At 49.6% G+C, this 9187-nt stretch overlaps 3 protein-coding genes across 8 annotated transcripts; 2 read left to right on the plus strand and 1 right to left on the minus strand.

Moving 5' to 3' along the window:
- The first annotated feature begins 1378 nt into the window (after positions 1-1378).
- TMCO6 (transmembrane and coiled-coil domains 6) lies at positions 1379-7046 on the plus strand. 6 transcript variants are annotated; one of them, XR_004318748.1, is made up of 12 exons: positions 1382-1570; positions 1704-1813; positions 3079-3194; positions 3302-3485; positions 3730-3834; positions 4011-4096; positions 4330-4446; positions 5120-5243; positions 5346-5532; positions 5676-5770; positions 6208-6347; positions 6590-7046. XR_004318748.1 is itself a non-coding variant. In XM_032476925.1 (12 exons), the coding sequence occupies exons 1-12, from the start codon at positions 1486-1488 to the stop codon at positions 6701-6703; spliced, it is 1491 nt and encodes a 496-aa protein (XP_032332816.1). In that variant the 5' UTR covers positions 1383-1485; the 3' UTR covers positions 6704-7046. The 6 variants fall into 6 exon arrangements, 5 of the variants coding, with proteins under 5 accessions (XP_032332819.1, XP_032332816.1, XP_032332818.1 ...); XM_032476925.1 differs by having other exon boundaries at positions 1383-1570; positions 6180-6347; XM_032476926.1 differs by having other exon boundaries at positions 1385-1570; positions 5120-5231; positions 6180-6347.
- On the plus strand, positions 4458-5045 carry LOC102507188 (60S ribosomal protein L34-like). The gene has a single exon (XM_032476934.1). It carries the CDS (start codon positions 4666-4668, stop codon positions 5011-5013), a length of 348 nt encoding a protein of 115 aa, XP_032332825.1. The 5' UTR covers positions 4458-4665; the 3' UTR covers positions 5014-5045.
- Positions 7008-9155, minus strand: NDUFA2 (NADH:ubiquinone oxidoreductase subunit A2). The gene is made up of 3 exons (XM_006172893.3): positions 8995-9155; positions 8761-8867; positions 7008-7317 (listed from the first exon to the last, which is right to left on the minus strand). The coding sequence occupies exons 1-3, from the start codon at positions 9093-9095 to the stop codon at positions 7226-7228; spliced, it is 300 nt and encodes a 99-aa protein (XP_006172955.1). The 5' UTR covers positions 9096-9155; the 3' UTR covers positions 7008-7225.
- Between the last annotated feature and the right edge of the window lie 32 nt (positions 9156-9187).

The raw sequence follows: 9187 nt of genomic DNA on the forward strand, positions 1-9187 counted from the left end.
TTACAGGGTTAACAGTGTTGCCAGGCAGATAAGTTCCAAACAAGCAAACAAACAAACAAACAAAACAGTTTGGACAGCTGTAACTGAGCAGACACTCAAACAGAGCATAGATTTTTCCTGGGGACTTATCTTCCCCACCAGGAGAAAGATACAGATGTTAAAAGCCAGCCTGCCCCATGAAGAAGGGTACAAGACCCAGATCCTATCCCCAGCCAGAGTATGGTGCATAGCAGGTGCTCAGTAATCAGCTGTCCAGAGGTTGGATATGTGCTGGACCTGGAGAGAAGAGGTGATGACAGGATGATGATCTCCATTCTAAAAATTAGAGGTCTCAGTAAAAATTCTTAAGTGCTACCAGGGTTCTACTCTCTTGGAGCTGTGAAGGGGGTTTGGGAGGAGACAATGTCAAACAATTACACTATAACAATGACAGCTGTGAAAAGGGTTATGAAGAAGTGTATGGTGATATACACTCTCATAATTAGGTGCACTGGTCCAGTAGTTCTGAGCAGGGAGGGGACACTGGAGTTGAGATTTTGAGCATGGTGTTAAGAGAAGGATGCTGGTTGTAGTGAGGGTGGGATTGCAGAGACAAGGCTCTAGGCAGTGGAACAGCTTGTGCAAAAGCCTAGAAGAGGAAAAGAGCAGGGCTTGTTTAGGGAACAAAGATCTCAGGAGAGATGAGAAAGGTGAGATTGGAGACGTTAGCAGGTATTAGACCATGCAGGGCTTAGTTAGCCATAATTTGGATTTTGAGGGTAAGGAACACGGTTTTTAATTCACTAGTGTTTCCCCATACGCAGTAGATCAGTGGTGCTTAAAATTTGATGAAAGAATTACTTTGTCCTAAAAATAATGCGATTCACTTTTATGCAGAACAGTGACATTGTTGCCTAATTTTTCTCACCCGTCTAATGGGGATAATTGTCATAGCGAACATTCAGTAAGGTTATGCGCGTCCAGCGTTTAGCTCTTCATAGCCGTGTTATGGGTGAAACGGCTTCCATACCTTCCTAGAACTCGGGGTAGTTTTGAATGTTTGTTTAGGAAGTGTTAGGGGTAGGGACGTTATGTTTGCTGGAAGGTGGCGCTAGTTTCCGGGGCCGTCGGGGTCGAGGTTGAGTTACTCTCGTAGATTTGAAGCAGAGAAACCAAAGTGCGGCTGCTCAGAATTCTCTTGGCTTTCCGCCTAGGTCCCACCCTACCTCTAGCCTTCGCACCGCCCCTCCCGCCCTCGCCCTGCCAGTCCTCTGTTCTCGCTCCTCCTCTCTCCTCCTCTGCCCGCCCCACCCTCCCTTCGCCCCGCCCCGCCTCAGCCGGTGGCCGCGCCCCCTCGTCCCGCCCCGCCTTCACTTCACTTCGTGCTCCGCCGGCTGGCACCGCCCCTTCCGCCTTGCGCTGCGGCTGCGCGGGCGGTACAGTCTTTCAGGCCTCTGTTCCCCTTTGCCGGTTCTCATCTTGGTGCAAATTTCCTCCAGCTCCACCATGTGGAGCCGACGGCAGCGCCGCCTCAGGCCGTTGAGCTGCGGGGTGGAGGAGCTACGGTGCCGCCGGCGGGAGCGAGAGGCAGGTGTGGGCGGGCGGGGGAGCACGGGAGAATGGGGGATGGCAGTAGGAGACGAGGTGAGGAAGCCCCCTGGGTCAGAGACGAGTTCTGGGTCCTGGGTGCCCCTCCCACGCTCAGCCGGCTCCTTTGCCCCTAGCACTGCGGAAGGCGCGGAGAGAGCAGCAGCTGGTCAGCAAGAGGCTGCTGAGAGACGAAGACCCGGAGAAAGCTGAAGGATATGTGGCTGTGATCCTTGGAGAAGCCGAGGTTAGGGGGCAGGGTGCGTGGTGAGGTCAACGCCATCTGGCGGCAGATTCCTTCTCGAGTACTTGAGTTATGACGCCAGACCTGAACGCGGTCCCTTCAACACCTCCATCTATCTAGTGGGCCAAGCCTGAAACCGGGAATTCATCCGAGATAACTCGTGTCCCTCATCCAACATCATCATCCAGTCCGAGATGGTTTTTGGGTGTTTTGTTTGTTTGTTTTTACCTCCTAAAGAGCTGTGGAGTCTTTACGTGCCCTTGCCAATGCAATTGCCACCATCCTCTTCTCTGCATACTGAAAGCAGGGCTTTGCATTTTCGGCAACTAAAGTGGGTCTGCAGAATATTAATCATACTAATTGTTTGCTTGTTTTTATAGTTTCTTCAGCTGGACTTTAAATCCACAATAACCTGAACCTTATTTGTCATCATTGAAAACCCAGATGCCTGTACAGCATCTGGCATAGACTCATTTATGGAAAAAGTGAATGAAATAATTTTTTTTAGTTCATTTATTCATTCAGCAAGCCTTGGGCATCCTCCGTGTTTATATTATCTATTTACATATGTAGTTTGCAAAGCACTTACACCTAGGTTATACCATTTATTCATGTGTGCTTACTTTATGGCACAACGCCTATGCTGGGTACTGAGATACATAAAGATAAAAAGAGAATCCTTTTCTATGAAGTGTTTACAGCCCAGTGAAGAGACAGATATGCTCCCACCTGTCATGATGGAAACATGAGGTACAATAGAAACCCCTGAGTCTGCCAAAGGAAGCCAGAAAGGGCTAACATCCCAGAGGGATGGAGGACCTGGAGAGGGTATACTGCGCCGAAAAAATAGATTGTACAAAATTTGAAAGCGTTAAAAAACAAGTCCTGTTGTGGTTGGTGTTGTTGCATTGTAGGTTGCATGGGGAGAATGGCTGGAGGGGTAGGTTATGCCAGGTTGAGAGGTTTAAATGTTATCCTTAAAATAAGCCAGTAAGAAGTCAGGGTAGATGTTATTCTTATTTTTCAGGTGAGAAACTGAGGTGTAGGTCCCCTGTAGAGTAAGTGGCAAGGCTGGTATTAAACCGCGTTCTGAGTACCTCTTCTGTCCACTACTGTAAAGTTGGTACATAGCTATATTAGCGTGAATGACAAGTTCTAGGGATTGTGCCATATTGGAGGGCACACGGGAAGTGGGCAGAGCAGGATTCATGCCTTGCTTTCTGGCAACTGTGTGTTACCACCTCTCTTCTTCCTGTCCTGGGTCGTAGATCCAGCAGTTCCTTCGGTTAGCCCAGCGGGGGACAGAGGAAAAGGAGAGAGAGAAGGCTCTGGTCAGCCTTCGTCGAGGCTTGCAGCACCCTGAGACGCAGCAGGCCTTCATCAGGTCAGTGTGGGTGGTATGAGTGGGTGGCTGGGGCTCTGAGGGATGGATGGGAGCATGGAGGAGAATGGGCCACAGGCTGAGCAGGGCTCTGGTGCTCACTTGTGTAGGCTGGAGGGCAGCATTCGGACCCTGGTCGGGCTCTTGACCAGCAACCAGGCCCTGCTGCAGCTGGAGGCGGCTCGCTGCCTTCATGAGCTCTCTCATTCTGAGCAGTCTACAGTGGCTGAGGCCTGCCTGCCGGCTACTTCCTATCTTCTCACCTACCTCTCCGGTCACAGCTCAGATTTTATAGTAAGCTCTATCCCTTCCTTCCTTATTCTTGGTTTGGATTTAAAAATTTGCTGTGGGTCCAGTTTGAGCTGGCAGCTAGAGAAAAGAAGAAAACCTGTTTCCCCTGATGCCACAGGCATACGTACACCCATCATCTCCCATTCCTCTGTACCCAGATCCCTAGGGATAGGGATGCTCCATCCACCCCACCCCTACCCCAGCCTGAGACAGGCCAAGCCCAGTGATTTTCTCATCCGGCTCTCAGGAGCTCTGTCTGTATACACTGGGTAACCTGATCGTGGAGAGTGAGGCTGTGAGAAGGCAGCTCCTGCCACAGGGCATTGTTCCAGCTTTGGCTGCCTGCATCCAGGTAAGTGTCCATTTCCTTTCCTCCTCCCTGGGCAACCCTCCCGTCATGTCTCTCTACATGCACTGCCTGCTTTGGTTAGGCACCTCCAGCCTCTGCCCTGTGCTAAGAGGTTTAAAGTCTCAGGAAATCTTACGGCCTGGGTTCCAGAGTCAAATCCCTTCTCTGTCTGCTTCTAGTCCCCCCATCTGACTGTGCTGGAAGCCCTTGGATACGCCTTGTCCCAGCTTCTGCAGGCTAAGGAAGCTCCAGAGAAGATCATCCCGTAAGTAAAATTGGGTCTTCACATGTGCAGGCAGGTGTGACCTACTTGTTAGTGTAGCCCCTGGATGCCTGGTAGAGTTTTGTTTCCACGGCTGTTGCACATTTTAGCTCCGTGTGCCTGACTGGGAGGAGCTTTGGGTTTGGACACTTTGCCACCTGCTGTTAGGGTTTGGGAAGAGTGGCTGGCATCTTGCCTTCTGTGGTTCCTACTCATATCTCTGCTTCTACTGGCAGCTCTGTCCTGGGCTCCCCTCTCCCCCAGCACATGCTGCAACTGTTGCAACCTGGCCCAAAGCTGAACCTTGGGGTTGCTGTGGAGTTTGCCTGGTGCCTTCACTACATAATCTGCAGGTAACACAGGCCAGTTGAAGAAAGTGCCATAGGCCTCCCCTGGAGTTTCCTTCCATGACACTCAGGTTTTTGAACTTTGGTTTCTGGAATTGTAGTGGTGGGTTTTCTTCCTTCTGTGGTCCTCTCTTCTTGAAGCCCTGGAAACCCGCAGACCTAGGCCATTTGTTGATTTAAAGGTAGGATTGGCTCTTCCGGGGACCATATCTAGAGGCATTCAGAATGGTCCAGTGTTTGACATACTATCATAGGCTTTCCTACAGTACAGCCTCTAACAAAGCTAGGCTGTCCCAAACTTCTGGTAATAGAATTGTTTACCTTTATACCAAGAAAGTTGGGAAAGCACCAAAATTCACATGCGGCGTGTGCCCAGGCCGACTTCGAGGAGTTCGTGATGTGAGACCTCAAGGTCTTATGAGACTGTCTAAAACAAAAAAGCATGTCAGCCGGGCTTATGATGGTTCCCTGTGTGCTAAACGTGTCTGTGACAGGATCAAGTGTGCTTTCCTTATTGAGGAGCAGAAAATCATCGTGAAAGTATTGAAAGCACAAGCACAGAGTCAAAGCTAAATAAAAAATGAAGCTTTTTTGAGTGATAAAAAAATGAAACAGCAAAAAAATAAAAAAATAAAGGTAGGATTGACTGAGTAGTGACTACTGGCTTCCTATTGCCCAGCCAGGTCAATAATGCCCTGCTCATCACCCATGGGGCTCTGTCCACTCTGGGGCTGCTGCTGTTGGACTTGGCTGGGGCTGTCCAGAGAACTGAGGATGCAGGACTGGAGCTGGTAGGTGAAGAGGTCAGGTCAAGATCTGGGCAATGTCTCTTCTTACTCTGCTCCTGCTTCCATGCGCAGGTTGCCCCTTGCTCCTTACACCTGACCCCCAACTCCTCTTTGCAGCTGGCATGCCCTGTGCTTCGGTGTCTAAGCAACTTGCTAACAGAGGCAGCAGTGGAGGCCGTGGGAGAGCAAATGCAGCTCCGAGATGAGCGTGTTGTGGCAGCCTTATTTATCCTTCTGCAGTTCTTCCTCCAGAAACAGCCCAGCCTGCTTCCTGAGGGCCTCTGGCTTCTTAATAACCTCACTGGTAAGCACTGTAATCTGCCTAGGCCTGGACCGTTAGATGCTGGGAATACTTCCTCATGGCCTGGGCTGGGGTGGGTAGCACTGGAACTGAGGTGGTTTCAGGCCCCAGTTAGAGGAACTTCACCCTGACATTTTCCTTTCCAGCAAACAGTCCTAGTTTCTGCACCTCCTTGCTCTCCCTGGATCTGATTGAGCCCCTCTTGCAGTTGTTGTCAGTATCTAATGTGGTGAGCGTATTGGTAGGTATTAAGGTCACTTGGGTCCAAGATCGGGTGGCCTGAGTATAAACAGTGGGAGCAGACCTAAGCCTCCAGATGTATCCTTAGCTGAGAGCTGGCAGGTGGTGTGGTGTGGATGGCTTCTGGGCCAGACCATCAGTCATAGACCAGATGGTCTAGGTGTGTGTCCCTAAACCGTGGTGTACTAGTAACTAACCTTGGGCAAGTCAACTAACCATCTCAAGTGTCAGTTTCCTTATTTATAATTGGGAATGGTAATCCTACCTGGGGGTGGCTGAGGTAGGATTTACAGAATATGCATATAAAGTGGTTGGCATAGTGCTTGGGCACATGGTCAGTACTCCATAGAAGCTATTGTTACAATCTTTGGCTTTCCTCTGTGGGGATGTGTACATGTATCTGTCTGCAGGTGCTCACAGTTGTGTGCAACATTGCAGAGAAAGGTCCTGCTTATTGTCAGCGTCTCTGGCCAGGGCCCCTGCTCCCCTCCTTGCTGGACACATTGGCCTTCTCTGACACTGAAGTAGTAGGCCAGAGTTTGGAGCTGCTGCAATTGCTGTTCCTCTATCAGCCAGGGGTGAGTTTCTGGCCTTGGTCCCCAGTCCCCCTGTTCTGAAGCCTCTAGTCTCACCCTGGCCCCTTTCTTTCTAGTCTTAACTTTAGTCACTTCTCTGGGCCAGCTAGCCTAGGCTAGAACTTCTGTATTCTTGTTGGGAATGTGCTATCTTCCAAGAAGAGGTGGGCTAACCTGTAAGGCTGTGGGAGTTGAGTATTAGGGCTCAGGGACGCTGTGTTGAATCCTTTTTTCCCCACTCTTAGGCTGTTCAGGCCTTCTTGCAGCAATCAGGGCTGCAGGCCCTACAGAGGCATGAGGAGGTGGCACAGCTCCAGGATCGTGTGCGTGCTCTCCAGCAGACAGCTCAGCATGGGTGACTTGGCTTCTCCGTGTCACATACTCCACTCTTTAACTACCACCCCACCAACTTCCTGGCCCACAGAGCCCCTTTTGAGGGTTTAGAACCATAATGATGTGTCATGCTCTCTGCTCCCACATTTGAGCCTAAGCCTTGTCTAAGGGATCCCAGCTCCTCCTCCTTATCACCCAGCATTGTCCAGACAGGAGGGCCAAGAGGGAACTCAGTGGCCTACTTAATCTCGGTCCTTGGAATCTCCTCTTTTCTTGTTCTTTCTTTCCCCAGCCTTTTAAAAAATTCTTTTTGTTTCAGCAGCTGATGGCTTTTGATGGGACAGAATAAAGTTTTATTTTTATATTCAACTGCTTTGCCTCAGTTGGTTGTACAGTAAGGGGTAGAAGGTGGAATGAGGAACAAAACATCCTGAGAGCATTTTCAGCCCAAGCTTTATAAAGAACAGAAGAACACATTTGTCCACATTGTACCCAGTCCAGCAGAGCCCAGGCTGTAGGGCTGTTGCTCTTACTCCTCAGCAGAAGCTTCAAGCTTTGCCACTTAGCACATTCTCCAGGGCTCTGGTTACCTGATCCGCACTGAAGTTGTTCAAAGAGACATTCTTCTCTTGGCCAAATGCTGAGGAGAGAAGGAGGTACTTAAATATCTGCTTTGCACTATTGGGGCTACCAAATATAATAAAAGGTCTTTGTCTCCAACTTACAGTCTTGTTATGCCTAGAATTTATCCAATGGGTCTCAAATGCACCTAAGAAGCTAATGTCCAGCTAGAATTTGGGCTGATTCTGGGTGGTCACAATGGGAAGCAAAGTGTTTCACGGAAGTTTTATGGGGCATGATAGACATTTATTAACTATTGTGAGCAGTGCATTGCACGGGTCTAGCCTTTCTGTAGTCCCCATTCAATGGCTCCCATAGTCCACCTAGTATAATAAAGTTATTTTGTCCACCTCCTTTTCTAGTCTACTGGTTTTTGGAAGGAGAGACTTTTTTCCTCCTCCAGACAATTTTTAGTGCATGGCATACTGTAGTTGTCCACTGTTGAAACTGATCTGCCTTGGGTATGATTCCCCGCCTGCCCCTAGATATTTCTAGGGTAAGGTGTAGTTAAAAGCTGTGATTAAAATACTTTTATAGGGGGAGGGTATAGCTCAGTGGTAGAGTGCCTTCCTAGCATGCAGGAGGTCCTGGGTTCAATCCCCACTACTTCCATTAAATAAACAAACCTAATCACCCCCCCAAATAAATTAAAAACATTATAAAGTAAGTATAAATATTTATCGCATGCCCCCATATATCAGGAAACATGGTAATAGTTTTAAGACTGTGGTAAAATGAAACAGGGATAAGGGGAAACGTTACATAACTGGCCAGGGAATGCCTTTTTGAGGAGGTGATATGTAAGTTCAGACCTGAAAAATAACCTGAATTGTAACAAAGAGCCAGCCACATAAGCCTGGCAGAAGTGAATTCTAGGAAGGGGGAACAAATGTAATGGTTCAACCCTGTTATACATTCTAGCTGCATAACCTTCGGTATGTTTCACAGAATTGTTGATTCAGCTTTCTGATCTCTACAATGAGAAAAACGAATCCACCTTGCATATAATTAATGAAGATTAAATGAGATTTCGGCAGGAAAAAACTCAGCACAAAGCCTAGTAAGTGCTCAACACAGGCCATTATTTTAGGTTTTTACTACTGAGATTTTTAACTCTCTACCTGGACTGGCACTGACCACACAGAACCTGGAAGGACCTATATTGATGGGAATTGACCAGCATCTCTCCTCCCCTATCTGAAGCCTGTTCTGAATTAACAAAAAAGACAGTTCCTCGTCCCTATGCAGGACCGGGCCCGCCTCCACATAGATGTGACTTAGGACACAAAGCATCCTATAATTTTGTGAAAGTATATTTCCTTATCTGCAACAAGGTCAAAGCAAGGTTGAAGTTCGAGTTCCAGTCCCCCTAAAGGTTTCTGCGTGACCTTGGGCGGCCTTTTCTCTTCTTGAACCCTTGTTCCCTCACCGGGGTCCCAGGTTCCCGGTGTCCCGCGCTCACCGTAGCGGGCCCAGAGCTTGGGCTGCACATCGGAGCACTCGCGGATTAGGATGGGCAGGTCGGGGTTCGCCTTCTTCAGCTCCACATAGCGTTTCTCGATGAAGTCCCTGCGGAGCCGGAGAGAGCACCGCGTGTGCGGTGTGGGCGCAGGGCCTCCCCAAACACCAGGGAGGACGAGGTCGTGACCCCGGTGCCCCTAAGCCCGCCCGCCTGCCTCACCTTGCGGCACCTCACCTGACACCCTGGCTGCCGGGCGAGCGCTGGCATAAGTGGATGCGAATCTCACGCAGGCCCAGTTTGGCCGCGATCCCCCGACTTGCTGCGGCCGCCGCCATCTCTGCAACTACCCAATCATCCGCCCTAGACCTTCCGGCCCAGTGATCTTGTCAGGTCAATCGCGGACGCTTCAGTCCCGCGATAGGTTGGC

Source organism: Camelus ferus, chromosome 3, assembly GCF_009834535.1.
Source record: "Camelus ferus isolate YT-003-E chromosome 3, BCGSAC_Cfer_1.0, whole genome shotgun sequence".
NCBI classification, from domain to species: Eukaryota; Metazoa; Chordata; class Mammalia; order Artiodactyla; family Camelidae; genus Camelus; species Camelus ferus.

What these genes read in the sequence shown, in the direction of transcription:
- TMCO6 (XM_032476925.1), top strand. Translation starts at nt 1,486, where the DNA reads ATGTGGAGCCGACGGCAGCGCCGCCTCAGGCCGTTGAGCTGCGGGGTG. An exon ending in CCGGCGGGAGCGAGAGGCAG is followed by an intron (nt 1,571 to 1,703) that starts GTGTGGGCGGGC and finishes CTTTGCCCCTAG; the next exon opens with CACTGCGGAAGGCGCGGAGA. An exon ending in CTTCACTACATAATCTGCAG is followed by an intron (nt 4,447 to 5,119) that starts GTAACACAGGCC and finishes CCTATTGCCCAG; the next exon opens with CCAGGTCAATAATGCCCTGC.
- LOC102507188 (XM_032476934.1), top strand. Translation starts at nt 4,666, where the DNA reads ATGGTCCAGTGTTTGACATACTATCATAGGCTTTCCTACAGTACAGCC.
- NDUFA2 (XM_006172893.3), bottom strand. Translation starts at nt 9,095, where the DNA reads ATGGCGGCGGCCGCAGCAAGTCGGGGGATCGCGGCCAAACTGGGCCTG. An exon ending in CCCGGCAGCCAGGGTGTCAG is followed by an intron (nt 8,868 to 8,994) that starts GTGAGGTGCCGC and finishes CCGGCTCCGCAG; the next exon opens with GGACTTCATCGAGAAACGCT. An exon ending in CAAGCTCTGGGCCCGCTACG is followed by an intron (nt 7,318 to 8,760) that starts GTGAGCGCGGGA and finishes TTCTCTCCTCAG; the next exon opens with CATTTGGCCAAGAGAAGAAT.